Source organism: Eschrichtius robustus, chromosome 3 (genome assembly GCF_028021215.1).
Source record: "Eschrichtius robustus isolate mEscRob2 chromosome 3, mEscRob2.pri, whole genome shotgun sequence".
Lineage (NCBI taxonomy): Eukaryota > Metazoa > Chordata > Mammalia > Artiodactyla > Eschrichtiidae > Eschrichtius > Eschrichtius robustus.
The window spans coordinates 164,207,646-164,233,719 of NC_090826.1; the positions used below are offsets into that span (position 1 = coordinate 164,207,646).

At 36.4% G+C, this 26,074-nt stretch overlaps 1 protein-coding gene across 4 annotated transcripts in view; it reads left to right on the top strand.

Moving 5' to 3' along the window:
* CNST (consortin, connexin sorting protein) overlaps positions 1-26,074 on the top strand; it is a 128,505-nt gene that overhangs the window by 91,751 nt on the left and 10,680 nt on the right. For all 4 annotated transcript variants that reach the window (XM_068541711.1, XM_068541714.1, XM_068541713.1 and 1 more), the window contains 3 exons: positions 362-383; positions 559-655; positions 8,012-8,904. In XM_068541711.1, coding sequence (XP_068397812.1) covers positions 362-383; positions 559-655; positions 8,012-8,904 — 1,012 coding nt within the window. The remainder of the gene's footprint in view (positions 1-361; positions 384-558; positions 656-8,011; positions 8,905-26,074) is intronic.

Here is a 26,074-nt window from a genome sequence, read left to right on the forward strand (position 1 = left end):
TGGCATAAACTAAAATTTTAATAATATCTGTGAAATGCTCTTGAAATACATTATTAGCAAAAGGTTGACATTTTCCCCCCAGAATCTCAGTATTTATAGCTTCTATGGAGGTTTTCTATGGAGGTTTTCATTAGTTATTGGCCATCTAAGGAGATTAACACATGAGATAGCTGCACTTTGAACTATGTGAACCAGTGGTAATGTTTCAGCAGTGGAAATGTTCTGTGCTAATATTAGAATCCAGAGAAGCTCTATTTTTTTTTTTTTTTTACAGCCCTTTCAGTGGCATTTGTTTGGAAGCATATTGCTGCTGCTGTAATTTTTTTTTTTAATTCTTTTTTTCTCTCTTTTTTTTCTACAGTCCTCTTTTATCCAAACATAAGGTAAGAGATTTTCTTTGAAAATGTCTATAGGAAAAATGTTGTATCATGTTTGTTGTATGGACTGTTTTAGAAAATAATGAAACCTTTCTCAAATTATTTTCAGCTTTCTAATTAATGTAACAGTTTCCTCCAAAGTTTTTTTTTTTCTTCTTCTTCTTTTTAAAAATCTTTTTAGATGGCAGCTGTACAGAAGTCCCTGGGAAGGAAATGCTTTACGCAGTTAATAGTATCTGAAGATCCAAAGGAAAGAGGAGCTACAGCCAAAGAGCCGGGTATGTTTTTAAATTACAGGGGGATATAAGAGATATGCCTGGCTCTTGTAATAAATATTCTACAAGTGTTAATCTGAGTTGCTGTGAAGGAGTTTTTTTGCGTATACCTCTCCTACACAAATAGCAAAGCAAGATTTTTTTACGTTGTGTAATTCTATTTTTAGATATCTAGTAGTAGGAATGATAAAATCTGAATTCTTATAAAAACATAAAATTATTTCATGTTTTCAGTAGGTGGTTATATGTGTCTAACAGAATATGACAAGATTGTACAAATAAGCTCTGAAATAGAATTGGTTTTAGTGTATTCAGACATCCCTTTCTGTTAAAAAAAAATCAATTTTTGTACAAACTTTATCAGAAATTTTTTCTATAAATCTAGATATTATCAAGATAAGCTCTGTATCCTTATAGTTTATCTATAGTAATTTATTCTCTTCCTTTTTTTGTTGACTAACATATGGTATACTTTAATTTGTATATATATATTTCTATAGCATTCATAGTATATTTTATAGCACTGTGTCTTATGTCAAAAGTTAAAGATTTCTAGAAATTTTTTTTCTTACAGTAGTAATGTATGTTCATTATAAAAATTTAGAAAATAAAGATAAATAAATATGTTTTAGGGCATTTATTTTTCCTTGTTTATGATTTTAGTACTAATTTATATTCCTGGGCTTTATGTTCCTGGGTCTGAGAGCCCTGACAGTAAACAGGCAGCATCAGGTCTTTTGACTTGAGTTGCCTGAAGAGGTAAGATGACGACGATGATGCCTGCAATTTCACTTGCTTTTTTCTCTTTACGTTTTTTTCCCCCCAAATCTTACTTTATCCCCTCTTCTCTTATGAGGCAAATTTGGGTTGCCTTAGGTCAATCCTACTATACTCTGTTCTTCCTGTCTCTTTTTTCCAGTCATTTTTATTTTGGAAATCAGAATACAATGAGCTTCATAAAAATCTTGGGGGAAAAAGTCACAAAATAGTCACCTAGTTTGGGTGTGAATGGGTCTCTTTGCTGTGCACATTGGGAAGAAGGCTGTTATTACATGCTGATTGTTTGAGTCTGACACTGCCCAGCACTAGCTTGGCACTACTTCTAGCTTGGGCTCTACTGCGAGATAGGTGGCACAGACAGGAAACTGAGATACCACGTTTAAGCCACTTGCTTGGTGCTTTGATTCACAACTAGAATCTGGGTCTTCTGGTTTCTAATTAAATTACAGCATACTTCTGCTAAGTAAGTTGTGTGGATTTTCAAAGACTTTCACAATGAAGACATTTCATTAATAGCCATTTTATGGGGAGGGTGTGGACTAAATTCTGGAGAAAGAAATCTTGCCAAGTCTGATAAAATAATATCTTTTAAAGAAAAATGTCAAATCTCTCATAATGAGCCTACTCACATTGGTTATTCTATGAGTAAATACATAGAAATGTAAGAAAGAATATGGGAGAAAGAGAAATATGAAAATATTACTTTAAATGATTTGTATTTAATATATTGTCCTTGTTTTACCCCATATTCCTTATTTCTAATGTCTTACATGTTCTACAGTGAGACTTTCCCTTTTCTTTCTCTCTACATATCTTGGTCTTAAGCTCCTTACATAATAAGTAACTTGCTTTTTTGTGTGTGTGGTGGTTAAAGACACTGTTTCTGGAACCAAACTTGTCTGGTTTGAATCCTCTCTCCACCACTTAAAGTTGTGTGACCCTAAGGGACTTCCCTGGTGGTCCAGTGGTTAAGACTCTGCGCTCCCAATGCAGGGCGCATGGGTTCCATCCCTGGTTGGGGACCTAATATCCTGCATGCCACACGGTGCGGCCAAAAAAAAAAAAGTTGTGTGACCATAAGCAAGTTGCCTAATTTCTCTGTCCCTCCCTTTCCTCAGCTCCAAAAGGTGGACATTAATAGTTCTTACCTCATAGGATTCTTATGAGGATTAAATTAGTAATTTCATTAAAGTTTAGAACAGTACCTGGCACAAGGTAAGAAATATATGTGCTCACTGCTCCCATTACTCTTCCTCCACCACTTCCTCCTCATGTTATCACTACCCCCTACTACTAGTATTCCATTAATGTTCCCTATGTGTTATTCATTGCTACTTTTCTAATTAATCTACCATTATTAAAGTCTTCAAGTAATTTATGGAGTATTTTATATTTTCAAAATACTTTTATGTATATTATCTCATCTTTTCCTCCTAACAACCAATTTAAGGTAAGCTAAATCATTTTAAGAAACTCAAGGAAGGTAAGTGACTTATTCCAGAACAGAACTAATTAGAACACAAAGCTAAACCCTATTTTTCTGACCCTGAAGCCCATGCGTTTTTATTAATTTATATTTTAATTCATTTTTATTAAGTAATATTTTATATGTAAAAATAATATGAAACATACATACATTTTTAACAATTGATAGAAAAATGAAGACCTGTGAACCTTGTACCCAACGAGGGACTAAATAGTCAGTTCTGTTACAACTACCTTTGTGTTCCTCTCTATCCCATCACCTGCTTCACTCCACCTCTGAGGTAACCATTATCCTGAGTTTTCTATTTATCATTCCCTTCCCATTTTTTAATCAACTTTATTGAAGTACAATTTCCATACAACAAAATGTACCCATTTTAATTGTATAATTTGATGAGTTTTGACAACTGCATACACTCATGTAGCCACTACCCCAGTCAAGATATGGAACATATTCATCTCTCCAGAATCTTTCTCCCAGCCCTCTTACACTCAGTCCCTCCCACCTCCAGTCCCAGGCAACCCAGTGCTGTCTCTTATTATCAGTGGGTTTTCCCTGTTTTAGAATGTAATATAAGTAGAATCGCTCAGCATCCTTTTCTTTTTGAGAGTCGCCCATATTGTTGTATGTATCATTAATTCATTTCCTTTCATTGCTGAGTAGTATTCCACTTTTTGACTATACCACAATTTGTTTATCCATACACCTGTTGATAGATATTTGGGTTGTTTCCACGTTGGAGATATCATGAATAAAACGGTAGGAATTTTTTTTGTAGATACATGTTTTTATTTCTCTTGGGTAAAGAACTGAGGGTGGAGTCATTGGGTCATAGGGAAGGTACATGTTTAGCTTTCTAAGAAACTGTCAAATAGTTCTCCAACACTGTTGTCCTATTTTATACCCCCACCAGCGATATATGAGAATTCCAGTTGTCCCACATCCTTGCTGACGTTTAATGTTGTCAGTCTTTTTTTTAAAGTCATTTTAGTGGATATGAATGTCATTGTGGTTTTAACTTGCTTTTCCCTGATGACTGAGTGTGTACATTTTTAGTTTTGAATTAGCCTCTGTAGAAGTTTTACTAATTTATACTATTACCAACCGTTCAGACTTAATTTAGGCACATTTCTTTCCATCTGCTAAAATAGATATTAACATTGAAAATTTCTTTTTCAAGCCTGATATCACTCAGATGTTTTTACCTGATGATAATTAATGAGATACTCAGAAAATATAAGAAATGTGTTAATTCATGAATGCTTTAGTCTCACATCATGTACTGTATAGGGGATTTTTCCCTAAAGAGAATTCATGGGGGAATGGGAGATGAGAGAGTAACGCAAAGTTATGTGCATTTGTAGATCATGTGTTAGAACTTAGGTTTAAGTCTAACTTCTCATTTTAGAACTACCTCTTTAATTTGGTATTATTAAGTATTTGTCATACACTCAGCTTTTATTCCATTTTTATTTCATCAGAGTAGAATTTTTTTTTTAGTACATCTTAAGTCAATGCAATAGGGATTAGTAAACTTACCTCACTAGATCTTTGGGTTCAGGAGAGCCAATTAACAGAAATTCATGTTAATATTAACAGAAACATTAACAGTAAGTTTTATACTATGATACATACTTGTAGAAAATTCAGAAAATATTTTTGGTTAAACATAGTGGATCAAACATTTACTTCCACTTTTTTTTTTGGAACATTATTAAAATATCTGAAGGGAATCCTTAAAGGCAGAAAGCCAGAAGGACAGAACTGGCAAGGAACCAGCAGCAGATATGACATCCAGAAAATTTTGGAAGCTGGAAAGCAGATAGATGGGTGACACCTGGCTTAACATACCAGAGAAAGCCAAAAACTAAGTGTCTACAGGGAAAAGGTTGATTTCTGCTTGGGAAGGTTTGGGAATTGGAAGCACAGAGGGTACCTCTAAATTTAAGGGTTTAAGGTTGGGCTAAAACACTGTACAAGAAGCATTTAGACCTTTATATTCCCCTTCTACCGAATCGGAGGCCTATTGGAAGCTAGACACAATACAGCAGTGCCTTCAAAATTGCGAGAGAGAATGATTTCTAACCTAGAAAACTTTACCCAACCAAAGTTTTAGTCAGGGGTGAAGAAGTAAAGACTTTCAGATGTGAATAATCTTAGAAAGTTTACCTTCCATGTACCTTTTCTTAGGAAATGTTCTACTAAGAGAGAATAAACAAAGAGGAAGACCTGGGATTCAGAGAAAACAAGGTTTCCAAAATAGAGCCAAAATGAATTCCTAGGATCACTGGGAAAGGAAATTCCAGGATGATACCTGTGTAGCAGCCCTGGAGAGGAGTTCCAGGTCAGGGACTCAAGAAGGATATGTTTTAAAACTAATGGATTACCTGTTGGTACATACGCCGTAGTTGTACATCTGTCAGAGTTTGAAGACACATAGGTAAAGTTTTTTTTTTTTTTAAATGAAGTAATGAGGCAGTTATCAACACCAAGGAAAACAAAGCATAAATGAGAAAGGAAGACGTATCAGAGTACATAGTGTGGGTCAGTTGTGAATAATATTTACAAAGCCATAGTAACATAAACATTTGAATATTGATTTGCCCCAGAATTGTGTTGAATTGTAATGGGAGCTAGAGGAGGAGAAAGAAAACATCATTGTTGGGGAAAGGAACCATGAGAACTAACTCTCTTCCATAGTGGGAAGTCAGTAGGTGGTCTCTAAAACTGAAAAGTCAATAAATAACAATGTAAGTCTTATCTAGAAATGGAGGGTAAATATGAGAGGAAACAGCTAAAGGAATTAAACAGTGGCTGCACCTAAAGAGCAGGAATCAGACAGATGGGAGGGTGAGGCAGCAGGCTGTTTTTCATTACCTGTAAAGACAAGTTTTAAGTTTTTCCCCAAAAGCATGATTTGATACAACAAATTATAAAATAGCATATATTATGTCTGATTTGGAGACTGAATATCTATTAAAAATATCACTTAGATTTTATATGGCTTCAAACAAACTATAGCTACTCTCCTGATCTAGTTTGAAACTCTTGCCCTTTGCATCTTAAATTACTACTTTTTTTCATATTTTATATTGTTTCTAATAGTGGAATGAAGCAACTGTTTTCAGGCCAGTATTTTATAAGTAATACATTGTACCTATGCGTAGTCTTTATTACACACCACTTAAGTGGTATCTTGCTTCATTAGAATCAGTACTTAAAATGATTGTATTTTGTCTAAGTAACTATAGTCAGCCACGTCACTTTCTACTCATGTAATGGCATCTCAGGCTGATTCTCTAACTTTTCAGTCACTTAGAGCTATTAAATAGTCTCATTTTGATTCTTTATGACTTAGTCCTATTCAATTCCAAACTTTACCATAACACTTAAATCTCATTTTATTCAAAGCTCTTCTCTGTCCACCAGCTCTGCAGGGGCTGGGAGCATGGTCTGCTCTCTGGTGAAGCTAGCTAGATTAGTGCATAGGACGGAATCCAGGCTATGGGGACGTGTGGTGGCTCCGGCAGGACTGACTGAGGAGGCGCTTACTTCCAAGTTGCTCTCCTAGACATCTGTGGTCCTTTAGGTAACTGGCCCTCAGCTAGAGACAGCACACCCCGTTCCTCTGATGTGGGGCCCTCTCCGCCCTGTGTTTATGCTATTTACTCTCTGAATTCTATGGATGTGTTTTGAGGGCCGTCTTCTGAACCTTTGGGTACTGGGAGCTTGTGGAGGAGAGCTTGGCCCCCTTTCCATCTGGCTGGGGCCCTCTTTGCTCTGACGTCCTGCATCTTAACAGAGAGGCAGACCAGCAAGCTCAGTGGTGAAGCAGACAACCTAATGGGAATTAAAATGTCCATGTGTTTTTTTTTGCAGTCTTCCAAACTTTGAATGATTCCTTGGGGTGGGACAAGACAAAGAATGCTGTACTCTCCCCAAAAGAGACCTATTTTTCCTTGTCCTCTCCTCATCTGATGTTCAAGTTAAGGCGTTGGGGGAGGTAATACGAACTCTAATAAGCTCAGCAGTGCAGAGTTGAGGTGGCCAGCCTCCATCCCTGATTCTCTGAAACCAGAAAATGGCATTTAAGTTCTGTCTTTTCTTTGGTATGGTACATGCTGCCATTGCCAATTGGTAATTATTAAAGTACCAATAAATGAAAAACCAGGTAGAATATAATCATCACTATATTTCATCCTTGATTTTAACCTTTGGCCCATGATTTGTATAAATTAAACAACATATGACACAAGAAAAAGTTAAAACTCCTGTGGTAGTTAGGAATGCTTAATCGACCAAAAACTGAATCATGAGCAAGCTTCCCTCTTATCTACTAGTTTATGCATTCAATATATATTTTGTGAAAGTTTTTAATGGTTTAGTTTTAAAGTGAAAGAAAAGTATTTTAAATTGTTTTATTTAAAATAGAAATTGAAAGAAATATTAAAATTCCAAACCCATTTCTGCCTGGTACCAAGACTTACGCTTTATACCACTATCTTTGACTGCCTCCCTTTAAGAAGTTACAAGTAATTTTCCAACACATTAATTAAGGATGTTATTATTAAGGATATTATGCTTAAATAAATTTGAACAGAACAGACTTATGTTCCTTAGTTTAGTTTTAATAGATCAGAACCAGTGTTGTTTTTCTTACACTTTAAATTATGTATTACTATGGTTCATCATGTAAAAATATTTATTTAATATACCATGTCTTAAATACACTGAAAATAATTTTTCTACACTTTAAAATATTCATTTAAATATACACAGCCAATAAAGCTCAGAAGAATATCTTCTAAACCTTTGAAAAAATGACTTTTTCAATTATAATGAAGACTAAATTATATATTCATATTTTAACATGGTTTTGAATAATCTCTGTTAATTTTTATATCTAAAGGATTACTTACTAAATGTTTAGGATGTTTCCTCTACCTAAAGACACTATTATCCATCAGGTAGAATTTCCATTTCAGAGGTTTAGAATATCATTGTGTCCCACATATTATTCATGTCCTTTCTCTTCCTTCCTGTACAAAGTTCTGTTTTGAATCTTAAAACAACTTGTTTTCCTTTGTTTTCAGAGAGTGAAACTTGTCTTGGCATGGAATCAGGAAAAGAAAGCCACCATAAAAAAGAGACCCGGGAGAGCAGTCCCTGCTGTAATCAGATGGACAGGCAGGCAGATCCCCTGAGCCTTCCGGTAACTGCAGGGAAGGGCCACACGGAGGAGCCGCCCTGCAGCGCTGAAGCCACACTGGAGCTCCACGCCCTGCCCTTGGAGTCGGCAGGGAGCAGGTCTGGGCTACACTCTTCAGGGAATGCTTGTGAGGATGACAGCTGCTTGCAGCTGACTCCGTCAGAGGCCAGCCAAGATGTGGCCGAAATAGAGGGCATTGCTAAGGATCCTAAGGTTTCCAGCGAGTCAGTGATAGAGCCACTGATTTTACCAGGCTCTGACCATATACCTCCTGCGTTGATTTCTGAGGGTAAATACTCACAGACGCAAAGAAAAGAACTCCAGTTGCTACTTCAGGATGCTTCTGAGGCGTTGCCCACAGACCAACTTGAGAACAATGAATTAAATGAGCTGCAGCAACCTGATCTCACAGACAGTGATGGAAAATCACCACAGGGGCAGACTGACTCAGAGGGCTCTGAGAGTGTACTTTGCGAAAATAATCAAGTATCTGATTTAAGTACAGTGCTTCCAGAGGTGTATATGGCCCCAGAGGAACAGGGAGATAAACACGAACAAGTCAGTAAGGAAACAGAAGACTATTTGAACAGCCTTTTAGAAGGATGCTTAAAAGATCCTGAAGATTCCCTTTCATATGAAGATAACCAAGAGGAAGACCCTGATCTCCTTCAAGACCTTTCTCCTGAAGAAGAATCCTATAGTCTACAGGAGAACCTGCCTTCTGATGAAAGCTGTCTTTCTCTCGATGATCTTGCAAAAAGGATAGAGATTGCAGAGGTAAATTTGAGATTTAATATAAATATGATTTAATATAAAATACGATTAAAAAGATGAAATTTGAAAGCACATATATGCTAAATATTGCCTTGTTTTTGTAAATTTTCCCTGGCCTCAAACATGAGGGGGAAATTTAGTTAACATAAATTTTTAATCATTATGTATTATCATCATGTTTATACCTCAAAAATTATATTGCATGCCTCCAGTATAGTAAGCATTATGTACCTCATTTTTCATATTCTTATGATTTTTATTTGGCAGTCCTGGGAATTATTAACAAGATAAGATTAGTTACATTCTTGTAAGGAAATCTTATTTTTCTTCTCATGCATCTAGAAGATAAAATATATACTCACTGTTTCTTCTTATTATTAATGTATTTTAAAATTCTTTCAAACAGTATAACAGAATGAAGGAAACATTTTAAAATACAATAAGAGTAGGAGATACTGAATGGATTTATAAACTCTAGGTTTGAACAAACTTAATACTTACTACTTGACTAAGTCAAATATTACAAAGAATTCAAAGTTTTAAAGTTTCTCTAAACAGTAATTAGGGTAGTCAAAAACCAAAAAAGGGGGCAGGAGAGAATATCAAGATGACCATCCTCCTTAGTTTGATAATACAATTTTTTAAAGTTCAGGGGGGAAAAAAAAAGCCATACCAAAACTATAGCGCCTCAGGAAGGCAGCCTGACATAGTGGAAAGAGCAGAGTCTGGAGAGCCTTAGTTCAAATACTGACTCCACCAGTTACCAGCCTTATGGAGTTACTATCTAACTCTCTAATTCTGTTTACTTCTCTGAGAATTAGGATGCTAACTACTTTTCTTCTTCATCTTATATTTTTTTCCAAGTAAGCTTTTAATTTAATTCATTGTTTTCTAATTCTGCATTATCACTGGAAAAAAAACCCATCAAGTAGAAAATGGAAATGTAACAAAGACAAAATAGACAACAGAATACATGTGAAAATGGAACCCTGTGAAAGCTTTCTAAGATGATTACTGTTACATGACTAGCTTCCTTTATTGCTATTTATAGTCAACTCTCCATCAACTATGATTTTTTTTCTTGACAAAATTCGATAAAATAGTCATTCTTTTGTTTATTTTAACTAGATCTTTTTATTGCCATTTATAGTCAATCCTCCATAAACTGACTTTTCTTCTTAATTTTTTCTTAAAATTATTTAGTAGTGCTTAATGAGTGCAGAGTTTCTGTTTGGGGTGATGAAACTTTTAGAAATAGTTTTGGTGGTGGTTATACAACATTATGAATGTAATTAATGCCCCTGAATAGTGCACCTAAAAATGGTTTAAATGACAATTTTATGTTTATATATATATATATATATATATATATATATATATATATATATACACACATATTTTTAAACCATAATTTTTAAGAATAGTAAAAAAAAAAAATTTAAATAGAGCTAATAGTATAACACTGGACCTTCTCTTGTTTGTTCAGACCTCTGGTACAGGGAATTATCAAAGCAGAAGTCACAACCATATTCAAATCTAGCTGTAATACCAAAAAGTTACCATTATCCGACTGCTTATTTTCAAGTTGAATCAAGCTGACCTTATGTATGGTCTAATTTTACTTTTTTAAGTATAAACTGTGAAGAAGGACCAGAGTACTCTTGTTGAGTCTCCCTGCCTTAAAGGGCATTTATGGTGGGGAATTACTGTTAAATTAACATCGTACTACAACTAAATGGAATAGTCCTTCCTCAAACTTGTAATGTCGGTTTTTCCTGTAGATAACACCTAGCTAGAGGTGGAAATTATATGTATGTACATTTTAAAGTTGTCTTTCCTGTGAAGTTACTTTTTATACATGATGGTCCCCTTTCCTAAAAGTCTATTGGTCTGTTAAGTTATACTGTTTAAAAAACCCCAAAAGCTACATATGACTAACAAAACTGGTTTACTTTCCTATGATAATGCTAAACAGATTGTTTCTGAATACTTCCTTCTCTGTTCTGAAAAATATACCTTTAATAAAATCTGCCTGTGTCAGGAAAAGTTTTTAAAATTTCAAAACTGGAAATCACTATGCTTACTACTTCCTTAGTACGCTAAGAATGAAGTTTTGAGCTAAGTAAAATGTCCAGGTAATAGTGGGTTTGCTTATAAGTACAAACTTCTTGTTAATCCAAACACTGTTTATTTCGTGCTTTCAATGAAATTGTATTAGGGATATCTTCATGTGTCAGGTGCTGAGGATACAGTGAGGAATCAGATGCAGTTCTTGGCATTTGGGGACTCTCTGCTGCCACATTTGTCCATACTTTTGTGACTATAGGATACAGAGCATAATCTCTTAATAACTAAATAATGTTCACGAATAATATTTTTCCTGCCCTCAGGAACCACTGAGGCTTGTGAGCCTGCTTTCCTCCACATCACTGTGCTATCCTGTGAGTCCTTCTCTCCCAAATCTATCATTTCTTCCTGTCAGTGACTCTGCCCCTTACAGATTTCCTTACTGCTTGTCACTCTTTCTACCACTGTGTTTATGGTAGAATATAATAGTACGTTCTCTCATTGCCAGTTTTCCCCTTTTTTCTTGTATCTCTGCTTTCATTTTCTTGTCACTTCTGCATTGCTCAACTCTGGCTTCAGGGGAGCTTGGCCTTGATAACCATTACCAGCACGGTGGAAGTGTCTGTTGTGTTTTTTTTAAACAATTAGTTTCATCACATAAAATGAAGTATTTATATAAAATCATATAGAGAACTGAAAATATGTACACTAATTTAATTCATTAATATAGAGACATGTGGGGGACGTCCCTGGCAGTCCAGTGGTTAAAACTCTGGGCTTCCACTTCAGGGACCATGGGTTTGATCCCTAGTCGGGGAACTAAGATCCCACATGCTACATGGCACGGCCAAAAAAAAAAAAGAGACATGTATAAATGAAACTTTTCTAGGTTTGGGAAGCTTTTTCAAAACCAGAGTAATTTTGCTAAGTAAAACGATAGCTTAATATCTGAAGCATTGGTGTTCTTTCTTATGTAAAAAAGGTGACATACTGTCATCTAAAGTATAACCTCTACTGTTTTAAAAAAGCATCAAAAACATTTATGCTCATTTCATAGATTTTTGTTTTTTTAATATTTTATTTATTTATTTGTTTATGGCTGGGTTGGGTCTTTGTTGCTGCGCACAGGCTTCTCTAGTTGCAGTGCACGGGCTTCTCATTGCGGTGGCTTCTCTTGTTGCGGAGCATGGGCTCTAGGACCGTGGGCTTCAGTAGTTGCAGCACGCAGGCTCAGTAGTTGTGGCACACGGGCTTAGTTGCTCCACGGCATGTGGGATCTTCCCAGACCAGGGCTTGAACCCGTGTCCCCTGCATTCGCAGGCGGATTCTTAACCACTGTGCCACCAGGGAAGTCCCCATTTCATAGATTTTTAAGAAAAAAAGTTTATCACATGTGGAGTGTCAGCAAGTTAGAGAGATTCACTTATTTATCCCTTCGTTAAGTAATTTTTATATGAGTAACTTCTGTGTGAGTGCCATGATATTACAGTTGCAGTGATTAAAAATTCAGAGAAGGATGCTATATGTATGAAGCCTCAGTCTAACGGTTGTCTGATGGCAAGTGTTATCTGTTTGCTGAATTTGAGTATCCCAGTTTTTAGAAAAAGATGAAATTTTATCCCAATACCCATAATATGCTGACATTATTTTAATGTCAGAATCCAAACCCCTTTTACCCAGGAACCTAGTAATGCTAATAAATCATTGACTTGCTGTGTTCTGGAACCTGGGAGGGTTGCATTATCTTCTCTTTAAACTCTTTAGCTGTTCCTAGCATCAAAACCTTAGAGAGGAAATATGCTATACAAGTTCAAGTTGGCATTAGGATCGAACCTCATATTGCTAATAAAAGTCCACTCAGCGTACAGTAGGCTGTTTGTTACATGTGTGGGGGTGAAGGATTTGTTTTGTTTTCTAAATAAGTAACACGTCAAGTATTGGGTAAATCTTACAAAAGGTAATCTATTCACATTGAAAATAATCATAGTATGTAATTCAGAGATCCCTTTGTGAGCAGATTTTAGCAACATGATGTGCCATATGGAAATAAACCACTCCTTTTTCTTCATTTAACATATGTGTGTGTGATCTGTTTGCAGAGATGTCATATGTTCAGAAAACTATTTTAAATGCTTCAGATTCAAGTGATTTTTGTTTTTAGAAGTAATATCCTAATGTGATAGCTGGAGAAGAAGCCACTTTACTACTGCTTGGGTTTTTAAAAAGCTTTTAATCTGAAAGAGGGCAAAGTATGTTCCCTGCCCCTCTGTCTTTATTGGCAACATTTACTTAGATATCTTCAGGTCTACCTGTCTCACAAGAAACAAAATAGGGGAGGACATAACCTAGAACTTTCTGACGGGGAGAAAGATGAGAGCCCAAAATTTGGTTTTGTCTTCAGAGAAGCTGTCTAATCTAAGTGACTTCTGTGCAATATTCATCTCTGTCTCTTGGCCGAGATCAGGAAAGTTAAGTTACATTAAGACTAGCCACTGTGGGATTCCCTTACCAAGTTAAGATGGGAGTCTGGGACTAAGCAGTAGGATTTTATGAAATCATATAGTTAACTGTTCTTTGGATCTTGGACAAAGGAGGGTCTTAGAAACAGCAATCATGGTGTTCTTGAATGGCTGTTTTAAGGGGAGCAGGGGGAGTCCGGCTTCCTCACAAAAGATGAAATACAGTCTTGCAATAACATAAGAGGGTTCATGGAAAATGTTTGACCCAGGACTTATGTAAGTGTCTAAATGAACCCCAAAGGATTATCCAGGGATTACCTATCTTTTCTTTGTGCCAGATGGTCTCGTCTTTGCCTTTCTTTTTCATCCTGCCCTCTAAATTTTCTAATTAATTAGTGCTTCTCTTATTTGTCATGTCTCTTGCACCCAGGTCCTTTTCTTTTCCATTTAAATCATTCTTTCAATTTACATATTTACTGCCTCTTCCTGGACTTTTGCAAGATCTACTTAATAAGTTTCCCCATTCCTCGTTTCCCTCTCCAAATGGTCTTACATTAGCACTGTATAAACTTAGGGTCTCAAACTGATACCCAAAGGGGCCAGTCAGACAATAGTAGTAGATGAAATGACTTAGTTGTAGGTGATAGGGAGAATAGAATGTTCCCATGCCTTGTCTAGAAGACTGAACAGCTTTTTGAAATACTGTAGATGAAACCAAACACACCTGAGGGTCTGGGTCTAACACATAGACTGTTAATATAAACCTCTGCTATAAAATAATTTTTGCTTGTCAGTCTCTTCCCATGACTCCATTTGGCTCCAGGATAAAGGCTGTACTAAGTGGCTTGTTATTCAGGACAGTTGGTAATCTGGCCCACTTTACCTTTCCAACACCATCTCCTGCCGTTCCTTTGTTCTTAACCTATACTGTGGTCAGCCTGGCCTCCCTGCTGCCTTCCAGATACATCTCACATATTGTCACCTCTGATCTTTACCTTCTGTCACAGGTGATGAACTCTTTTCCACATATTATTTCTTCTCAACCCTCAAGATCTAGCTCGTGACTTTTTAGCACATAGAGTGCCAGACACAGTGCCTGCCATGGTCAGTACTCAATAAATGCTAGCTGCTGCCATTATTTCTTGATCACGGAAGTCCATAATGAGGGAGGGGCTTGAACACCATTCCTCCTAAAGTCCTGTCTACCTGTAATATTCCCTTGTTATTATAGGACACACACATGCGTGGGCGCATTGCATTGGACACTAAATTGCAGACTCCTTAAGTGCAGGGATCTTGTTGAATACCTTCTTGTATTCTCTACAGAGCCAACACAGCCACCTATACACAGTAGGCCTTCCTCCCCGCCTCCCCCTTTTTTCTTTTCTTTTCTTTTCTTTCTTTTTTTTTTTTGACCTAGTTCACTTAGAAAAATAAATTACATTTACGGACAGATTTGATTATTTTAAGGGAAATAGCTATGTTATTCAAATAAGTATAGGCTAGGTGCTGTCTTTATATAAATTGCTCATCTATATATTCATTTGCTCTTTGGCACATTTCTTGAGCACCTACTGTATTGTAGAAACTAAGGAGGCACCAGTGAACACAGATCAAGTACCTGCTCTCGTCACACTTACTCTCCAGAGGGAGAGACACATAATAAATGAGTTCACATAAAAGCAAACAGTACAGTTTCATATATTAGTAGTGGCTCTGAAGAAATCTCATCAGGGTGAAGGGGTGTAGAGAGACTGAAGTGGTGGGTAGGATGGAGGAACAGGCTCTATTAACCAGGGTGCAGGGGAAGGCAGTGGGAAGACCAGCAGGAGGGCCAGCACATCTGGAGCACGGTGAACAGGAGAAAAACAGTAGGAAGCTCAGGTGGAGAAGGCAAGCTGGAGCTTGTTCCTGTAGGGCCTCATAGACCAGGGTAAGGAACTGGAATTAAATTTAAATGGTGGTAGAAGTTTGAAATGGATTTTGAACAGAAGATGTGACTTGATTTGTTTCCTGCCTGCTCTATGGAGACTAGCAAAATGCAGGTAGGGGCCAAAGAAACGCAACCAATCCAGTTATTGCAATTATTCAGATGAGATATAATGAAGGACTCAGTAGTGATGGATGTGGTGAAGATATATTTTTGAAGGAAGAACTAAAAGGATTTGCTAATGGATTAGATATGGGGTATGGTGGTGAGGAGCAGTTTTGAGAGGAAGAGAATCAGGAGTTCTGTTTTAGAATCTACCTATCTAAATGATTTACTGGGGGTTAAAAAGTGGGATGGTATCCTGATATTCTTACCATTTCTTTTCCTATTTTATACTTATTAAATTGTCCCTTTAAGCAAATAAAAACTAGTTACAAAAACATGAGATAGTACCTAACCTAGAAACTTAGGTACATTATAAAACTCATATTTTTATTTTAGAAAACTTTTTTCCTTTTTATTTATTTACTTTTAACACCTTTATTAGAGTATAATTGCTTTACAATGGTGTGTTAGTTTCTGCATTATAACAAAGTGAATCAGCTATACATATACACATATCCCCATATCTCCTCCCTCTTGCGCCTCCCTACCACCCTCCCTATCCCACCCCTCTAGGTGGTCACAAAGCACTGAGCTGATCTCCCTGTGCTATGCGGCTGCTTCCCACTAGCCATCTATTTTACATTTGGTAGTGTATATATGTCAGTGCTACTCTCTCACTTTGTCGCAGCTTACCCTTCCCTCTCCCCATGTCCTCAAGTCCATTCTCTATGTCTGCGTCTTTATTCCTGTCCTGCCCCTAGGTTCTTCAGAACCACTTTTTTTTCTTTGGATTCCATATATATGTGTTAACATACGGTATTTGTTTTTCTCTTTCTGACTTACTTCACTCTGTATGACAGTCTCTAGGTCCATCCACCTCACTACAAATAACTCAATTTCGTTCCTTCTTATGGCTGACTAATATTCCTTTGTATATATGTGCCACATCTTCTTTATCCATTCATCTGTCGATGGACACTTAGGTTGTTGCTTCCATGTCTTGGCTATTGTAAATAGAGCTGCAATGAACATTGTGGTACATGACTGTTTTTGAATTATGGTTTTCTCAGGGTCTATGCCCAGTAGTGGGATTGCTGGGTCATATGGTACTTCTATTTCTGGTTTTTTAAGGAACTTCCATACTGTTCTCCATAGTGGCTGTATCAACTTACATTCCCACCAACAGTGCAAGAGGGTTCCCCTTTCTCCACACCCTCTCCAGCATTTATTGTTTGTAGATTTTTTGATGATGGCCATTCTGACTGGTGTAAGGTGATACCTCATTGTAGTTTTGATTTGCATTTCTCCAATGATTAGTGATGTTGAGCATCCTTTCATGTGTTTGTTGGCAATCTGTATATCTTCTTTGGAGAAGTGTCTATTTAGATCTTCTGCCCATTTTTGGATTGGGTTGTTTGTTTCTTTGATATTGAGCTGAGCTGCATGAGCTGCTTGTAAATTTTGGAGATTAATCCTTTATCCGTTGCTTCATTTGCAAATATTTTCTCCCATTCTGAGGGTTGTCTTTTCATCTTGTTTATGGTTTCCTTTGCTGTGCAAAAGCTTTTAAGTTTTATTACGTCCCATTTGTTTATTTTTGTTTTTATCTCCCTTTCTCTAGGACGTGGGTCAAAAAGGATCTTGCTGTGATTTATGTCATACAGTGTCCTGCCTATGTTTTCCTCTAAGAGTTTTATAGTGTCTGGCCTAACATTTAGTTCTTTAATCCATTTTGAGTTTATTTTTGTGTATGGTGTTAGGGAGTGTTCTAATTTCATTCTTTTCCAAGTAGCTGTCCAGTTTTCCCAGCACCACTTATTGAAGAGGCCATCTTTTCTCCATTGTATATTCTTGCCTCCTTTATCAAAAATAAGGTGACCATGTGTGCGTTGGTTTATCTCTGGGCTTTCTATCCTGTTCCACTGATCTATATTTCTGTTTTTGTGCCAGTACCATACTGTCTTGATTACTGTAGCTTTGTAGTCTGGTCTGAAGTCCGGGAGCCTAATTCTTCCACCTCCATTTTTCTTTCTCAAGATCACTTTGACTATTTGGGGTCTTTTGTGTTTCCATACAAATTGTACAGTTTTTTGTTCTAGTTCTGTGAAAAATGACACTGGTAATTTGATAGGGATTACATTGAATCTGTAGATTGCTTTGGGTGGTATAGTCATTTTCACAATGTTGATTCTTCCAGTCCCAGAACATGGTATATCTCTCTATCTGTTTGTATCATCTTAAATTTCTTTAATCAGTATCTTATAGTTTTCTGCATACAGGTCTTTTGTCTCCTTAGGTAGGTTTATTCCTAGGGATTTTTATCTTTTTGTGGCAATGGTAAATGGGAGTGTTTCCTTAATTTCTCTTTCAGATTTTTCATCATTAGTGTATAGGAATGCAGGAGATTTCTGTGCATTAATTTTGTATCCTGCTACTTTACCAAATTCATTGATTAGTCCTAGTAGTTTTTGGTAGCATATGTAGGACTCTCTATGTATAGTATCATGTCATCTGCAAACAGTGACAGCTTTACTTCTTTTGCAATTTGGATTCCTTTTATTTCTTTTTCTTCTCTGATTGCTGTGGTTAAAACTTTCAAAACTATGTTGAATAGTGGTGGTGAGAGTGGACAACCTTGTCTCGTTCCTGATCTTAGAGGAAATGGTTTCAGTTTTTCACCATTGAGAACAATGTTGGCTGTGGGTTTGTCATATATGGCCTTTATTATGTTGAGGTAAGTTCCCTCTATGCCTACTTTCTGGAGGGTTTTTATCATAAATGGGTGTTGAATTTTGTCAGAAGCTTTTTCTGCATCTATTGAGATGATCATATGATTTTCCTCCTTCATTTTGTTAATATGGTTTATCACATTGATTTGCTTATATTGAAGAATCCTTGCATTCCTGGGATAAACACCACAGATCATGGTGTATGATCCTTTTTTTAATTAATTTTTTATTTTTTATTTTTATTTTATTTATTGTTTTATACAGCAGCTTCTTATTAGTCATCCATTTTAAACACATCAGTGTATACATGTCAATCCCAATCTCCCAATTCATCACACCACCACCCCCAACCCCCCACCGCTTTCCCACCTTGGTGTCCATACATTTCTTCCCTACATCTGTGTCTCAATTTCTGCCCTGCAAACTGGTTCATCTCTATCATTTTTCTAGGTTCCACATACTTGCGTTAATATACGATATTTGTCTTTCCCTTTCTGACTTACTTCACTCTGTATGAGAGTCTCTAGGTCCATCCACATCTCTACAAATGACCCAATTTCGTTCCTTTTTATGGCTGAGTAATATTCCATTGTATATATGTACCACATCTTCTTTATCCATTCGTCTGTCGATGGGCATTTAGGTTGCTTCCATAACCTGGCTATTTGTAAATAGTGCTTCAATGAACATTGGGGTGCATGTGTCTTTTTGAATTATGGTTTCCTCTGGGTATATGCCTAGTAGTGGGATTGCTGGGTCATATGGTAGTTCTATTTTTAGTTTTTTAAGGAACCTCCATTCTGTTCTCCATAGTGGCTGTATCAATTTACATTCCCATCAAAATGCATAAGGGTTCCCTTTTCTCCACACCCTCTCCAGCATTTATTGTTTGTAGATGTTTTGATGATGGCCATTCTGACCGGTGTGAGGTGATACTTCATTATAGTTTTGATTTGCATTTCTCTAATAATTAGTGATGTTGAGCAGCCTTTCATGTGCTCCTTGGCCATCTGTATGTCTTCTTTGGAGAAATGTCTATTTAGGTCTTCTACCCATTTTTGGATTGGGTTGTTTGTTTTTTTAATATTGAGCTGCATGAGCTGTTTATATATTTTGGAGATTAATCCTTTGTCCATTGATTCGTTTGCAAATATTTTCTCCCATTCTGAGGGTTGTCTTTTCGTCTTGTTTATGGTGTCCTTTGCTTTGCCAAAGCTTTTAAGTTTCATTAGATCCCATTTGGACCACCAGAGGTGGATCAAAAGGATCTTGCTGTGATATATGTCAAAGAGTGGTCTTCCTATGTTTTCCTCTAAGAGTTTTACAGTGTCCGGTCTTACATTTAGGTCTCTAATCCATTTTGAGTTTATTTTTGTGTATGGTGTTAGGGAGTGTTCTAATTTTATTCTTTTACATGTAGCTGTCCAGTTTTCCCAACACCACATTTTGAAGAGACTGTCTTTCCTCCATTGTATTTCCTTGCCTCCTTTGTCATAGATTAGTTGACCATAGGTGCATGGGTTTATCTCTGCACTTTCTGTCTTGTACCATTGATATATATTTCTGTTTTTGTGTCAGTACCATATTGTCTTGATTACTGTAGCTTTGTAGTATAGTCTGAAGTCAGGGAGTCTGATTCCTCCAGCTCCGTTTTTTTCCCTCAAGATGGCTTTGGCTATTCGGGGTCTTTTGTGTCTCCATACAAATTTTCAGATTTTTTGTTCTAGTTCTGTAAAAAATGCCATTGGTAATTTGATAGGGATTGCATTGAATCTGTAGATTGCTATGGGTAGTGTACTCATTTTCACAATGTTGATTCTTCCAATCCTAGAACATGGTATATCTCTCCATCTGTTGGTATCATCTTTAATTTCTTTCATCAGTGTCATATAGTTTTCTGCATACAGGTCTTTTGTCTCCCTAAGTAGGTTTATTCCTAGGTATTTTATTCTTTTTGTAGTTATTAATTTCTTAATTGTTATTAATTTCTCTTTCAGATTTTTCATCATTAGTATATAGGAATACAAGAGATTTCTGTACATTAATTTTGTATCCTGCAACTTTACCAAATTCATTGATTAGCTCTAGTAGTTTTCTGGTGGCATCTTTAGGATTCTCTAAGTACAGTATCATGTCATCTGCAAACAGTGACAGTTTTACTTCTTCTTTCCCAATTTGTATTCCTTTTATTTCTCTTTCTTCTGTGATTGCCATGGCTAGGACTTCCAAAACTATGTTGAATAATCGTGGTGAGAGTGGACATCCTTGTCTTATTCCTGATCTTAGAGGAGATGCTTTCAGTTTTTCACCATTGAGAATAATGTTGGCTGTGGGGTTGTCGTATATAGCCTTTATTACGTTGAGGTAGGTTCCCTCTATGCCCACTTTCTGGAGAGTTTTTATCATAAATAGGTGTTGAATTTTGTCAAAAGCTTTTTCTGCATCTGTTGAGATGATCATATGGCTTTTATTCTTCAATTTTGTTAATATGGTGTATCACATTGATTGATTTGCTTATATTGAAGAATCTTGCATCCCTGGGATAAATCCCACTTGATCATGGTGTATGATCCTTTTAATGTGTTGTTGAATTCTGTTTGCTAGTATTTGGTTGAGGATTTTTGCATCTATATTCATCAGTGATATTGGTCTGTAATTTTCTTTTTCTGTATTATCTTTGTCTGGTTTTGCTATCGGGGTGATGGTGGCCTCATAGAATGAGTTTGGGAGTGTTCCTTCCTCTGCAATTTTTTGGAAGAGTTTGAGAAGGATGGGTGTTAGCTCTTCTCTAAATGTTTGATAGAATTCACCTGTGAAGCCATCTGGTCCTGGACTTTTGTTTGTTGGCAGATTTTTAATCACAGTTTTAATTTCATTACTTGTGATTGGTCTGTTCATATTTTCTATTTCCTCCTGGTTCAGTCTTGGAAGGTTATACCTCTCTAAGAATTTGTTCATTTCTTCCAGGTTGTCCATTTTATTGGCATAGAGTTGCTTGTAGTGCTCTCTTAGGATGCTTTGTATTTCTGCGGTGTCTGTTGTAACTTCTTTTTCATTTCTAATTTTATTGATTTGAGTCCTCTCCCCGTTTTTCTTGATGACTCTGGCTAATGGGTTATCAATTTTGTTTATCTTCTCAAAGAACCAGCTTTTAGTTTTATTGATCTCTGCTATTGTTTTCTTTGTTTCTATTTTATTTATTTCTACTCTGATCTTTATGATTTCTTTCCTTCTGCTGACTTTGGGTTTTGTTTCTTCTTCTTTCTCTAGTTCCTTTAGGTGTAAGGTTAGATTGTTTATTTGAGATGTTTCTTGTTTCTTGAGGCAGGCTTATGTAGCTATAAACTTCCCTCTTACAACTGCTTTTGCTGCATCCCATAGGTTTTGGATTGTTGTGTTTCATTGTCCTATGTCTCTAGGTATTTTTTGATTTCTTCAGTGATCTCTTGGTTATTTAGTAACGTATTGTTTAGCCTCCATGTGTTTCTGTTTTATACATTTTTTTCCCTGTAATTGGTTTCTAATCTCATAGCGTTGTGGTCAGAAAATATGCTTGATATGATTTCTTGAGAAGAAAGTGTAATCTGCTGTTTTTTGATGGAATGTCCTATAAATATCAATTAAACCTCTCTGGTCTATTGTGTCATTTAAAGCTTGTGTTTCCTTGTTAATTTTCTGTTTGGATGATCTGTCCATTGGTGTAAGTGAGGTGTCAAAATCCCCCACTATTATTCTGTTACTGTTGATTTCCTCTTTTATAGCTGTTAGCAGTTGCCTTATGTATTGAGGTGCTCCTATGTTGGGTGCATATATATTTATAATTGTTATATCTTCTTCTTGGATTGATCCCTTGATCATTATGTAGTGTCCTTCCTTGTCTCTTGTAACATTCTTTATTTTAAAGTCTATTTTATCTGATATGAATATTGCTGCTCCAGCTTTCTTTTGATTTCAATTTGCATGGAATATCTTTTTCCATCCCCTCACTTTCAGTCTGTATGTGTCCCTAGGTCTGAAGTGGGTCTCTTGTAGACAGCATATATATGGGTCTTGTTTTTTTATCCATTCATGAAGCCTGTGTCTTTTGGTTGGAGCATTTAATCCATTCACGTTTAAGGTAATTATTGATTTGTATGTTCCTATTACCATTTTCTTAATTGTTTTGGGTTTGTTTTTGTAGGTCCTTTTCTTCTCTTGTGTTTCCCAGTTAGAGAAGTTCCTTTAGCATTTGTTGTAGAGCTGGTTTGGTGGTGCTGAATTCTCTTAGCTTTTGCTTGTCAGTAAAGCTTTTGATTTCTCCATTGAATCTGAATGAGATCCTTGCCAGGTAGAGTAATATTGGTTGTAGGTTCTTCCCTTTCATCACTTTAAATATGGCATGCCACTCCCTTCTGGCTTGTAGAGTTTCTGCTGAGAAATCAGCTGTTAACCTTACGGGAGTTCCCTTGTATGTTATTTGTCATTTTTCCCTTGTTGCTTTCAAATTTTTCTTTGCCTTTAATTTTTGTCAGTTTGATTACTATTTGTCTCGGCGTGTTTCTGCTTGGGTTTATCCTGCCTGGGACTCTCTGCACGTCCTGGATTTGGGTAGCTATTTCCTTTTCCACGTTAGGGAAGTTTTCCTCTATAATCTCTTCAAGTATTTTCTTGGTTCCTTTCTCTCTCTCTTCTCTTTCTGGGACCCCTATAATGAGAATGTTGTTGCGTTTCATGTTGTCTCAGCGGTCCCTTAGGCTGTCTTCATTTCTTTTCATTCTTTTTTCTTTATTGTGTTCCGTGGTAGTGAATTCCACCACTCTGTCTTCCAGGTCACTTATCCGTTCTTCTGCCTCAGTTATTCTGCTCTTGATTCCTTGTAGTGTAGTTTTCATTTCAGTTATTGTATTGTTAATCTCTGTTTGTTTGTTCTTTAATTCTTCTAGGTCTTTGTTAAACATTTCTTGCATCTTCTCGATCTTTGCCTCCATTCTTTTTCCAAGGTCCTGGATCATCTTCACTATCATTATTCTGAATTCTTTTTCTGGAAGGTTGCCTATCTCCACTTCAGTTAGTTGTTTTTCTCGGGTTTTATCTTGTTCCTTCATTTGCTACATAGCCCTCTGCCTTGTCATTTTGTCTATCTTTCTGTGAATGTCTGATACTTTTAAGGTGCTGCTGGATTCTGTTTGCTAGTATTTTGTTGAGGATTTTTGCATGTATGTTCATCAGTGATATTGGCCTGTAGTTTTCTTTCTTTGTGACATCTTTGTCTGGTTTTGGTATCAGGGTGATGGTGGCCTCATAGAATGAGTTGGGGGGTGTTCCTCCCTCTGCTATATTTTGGAAGATTTTGAGAAGGATAGATGTTCGCTCTTCTCTAAATGTTTGATAGAATTCTCTGGAGAAGCCATCTGGTCCTGGACTTTTGTTTGTTGGAAGATTTTTAATCACAGTCTCAATTTCAGTGCTTGTGATTGTTCTGTTTATTTTGTCCATTTCTTCCAGGTTGTCCATTTTATTGGCATAAAGTTGCTTGTAGTAATCTCTCATGATCCTTTGTATTTCTGCAGTGTCAGTTTTTACTTTCCTTTTTCATTTCTAATTCTATTGATTTGAGTCTTCTCCCTTTTTTTCTTGTTGAGTCTGGCTAATGGTTTATCAATTTTGTTTATCTTCTCAAAGAACCAGCTTTTAGTTTTATTGATCTTTGCTATTGTTTCCTTCATTTCTTTTTCATTTTTTTCTGATCTGATCTTTATGATTTCTTTCCTTCTGCTAACTTTGGGATTTTTTTGTTCTTCTTTCTCTAATTGCTTTAGGTGTAAGGTTAGGTTGTTTATTTGAGATGTTTCTTGTTTCTTGATGTAGGATTGTATTGCCGTAAACTTCCCTCTTAGAACTGCTTTTGCTGCATGCCATAGGTTATGGGTCGTCGTGTTTTCATTGTCATTTGTTTCTAGGTAGTTTTTGATTTTCTCTTTGATTTCTTCAGTGATCTCTTGGTTATTTAGTAGTGTATTATTTAGCCTCCATGTGTTTGTATGTTTTACAGATTTTTTCCTGTAATTGATATCTAGTCTCATAGCGTCGTGGTTGGAAAAGATACTTGATACGATTTCAATTTTCTTAAATTTGCCAAGGCTTGATTTGTGACCCAAGATATGATCTATCCTGAAGAATGTTCCATGAGCACTTGAGAAGAAAGTGTATTCTGTTGTTTTTGGATGGAACGTCCTATACATATCAATTAAGTCCATCTTGTTTAATGTATCATTCATAGCTTGTGTTTCCTTATTTATTTTCATTTTGAATGATCTGTCCATTGGTGAAAATGGGGTGTTAAAGTTCCCTACTGTGATTGTGTTACTGTCGATTTACCCTTTTATAGCTGTTAGTGTTTGCCTTATGTATTGAGTTGCTCCTATGTTGGGTGCATAAATATTTACAATTGTTATATCTTCTTCTTGGATTGATCCCTGAATCATATGTAGTGTCCTTTTTTGTCTCTTGTAATAGTCTTTATTTTAAAGTCTATTTTGCCTGATATGAGAATTGCTACTCCAGCTTTGTTTTGATTTCCGTTTGCATGGAATATCTTTTTCCATCCCCTTACTTTCAGTCTGTATGTGTCCCTAGGTCTGAAGTGGGTCTCTTGTAGACAGCATATATACGGGTCTTGTTTTTGTATTCATTCAGCCAGTCTATGTCTTTTGGTTGGAGCATTTAATCCATTTACATTTAAGGTAATTATCGATATGTATGTTCCTATTATCATTTTCTTATTTTGGGTGTGTTATTGTAGGTCTTTTCCTTCTTTTGTGTTTCCTGCCTAGAGAAGTTCCTTTAGCATTTGTTGTAAAGCTGGTTTGGTGGTGCTGAATTCTCTTAGCTTTTGCTTGTCTGTAAAGGTTTTAATTTCTCCATCAAATCTGAATGAGATCCTTGCTGGGTAGAGTAATCTTGGTTGTAGGTTTTTCCCCTTCATCACTTTAAATATGTCCTGCCACTCCCTTCTGGCTTGCAGAGTTTCTGCTGAAAGATCAGCTGTTAACCTTATGGGGATTCCCTTGTGTGTTATTTGTTGTTTTTCCCTTGCTGCTTTTAATATTTTTTTCTTTGTATTTGTTTTTTGATAGTTTGATTAATATGTGTCTTGGCGTGTTTCTCCTTGGATTTATCCTTTATGGGACTCTCTGCGCTTCCTGGACTTGACTAACTATTTCCTTTCCCATATTAGGGAAGTTTTCAACTATAATCTCTTCAAATATTTTCTCAGTCCCTTTCTTTCTCTCTTCTTCTTCTGGGACCCCTATAATTCGAATGTTGGTGCGTTTAATGTTGTCCCAGAGGTCTCTAAGACTGTCCTCAGGTCTTTTCATTCTTTTTTCTTTATTCTGCTCTGCGGTAGTTCTTTCCACTGTTTTATCTTCCATGTCACTTTAGCTGTTCTTCTGCCTCAGTTATTCTGCTATTGAGTCCTTCTAGAGAATTTTTAATTTTAGTTATTGTGTTGTTCATCATTGTTTGTTTGCTCTTTACTTCTTTTAGGTCCTTATTAAACGTTTCTTGTATTTTCTCCATTCTATTGCCCAGATTTTGGATCATCTTTACTATCATTACTCTGAATTCTCTTTCAGGTAGACTGCCTATTTCCTCTTCATTTATTTGGTCTGGTGGGTTTTTATCTTGCTTCTTTATCTGCTGTGTGTTTCTCTGTCTTCTCATTTTGCTTAACTTACTGTGTTTGGGGTCTCCTTTTCGCAGGCTGCAGGTTCGTCGTTCCCGTTGCTTTTGGTGTCTGCCCCAGTGGCTAAGGTTGGTTCAGTGGGTCGTGTAGGCTTCCTGGTGGAGGGGACTGGTGCCTGTGTTCTGGTGGATGAGGCTGAATCTTGTCTTTCTGGTGG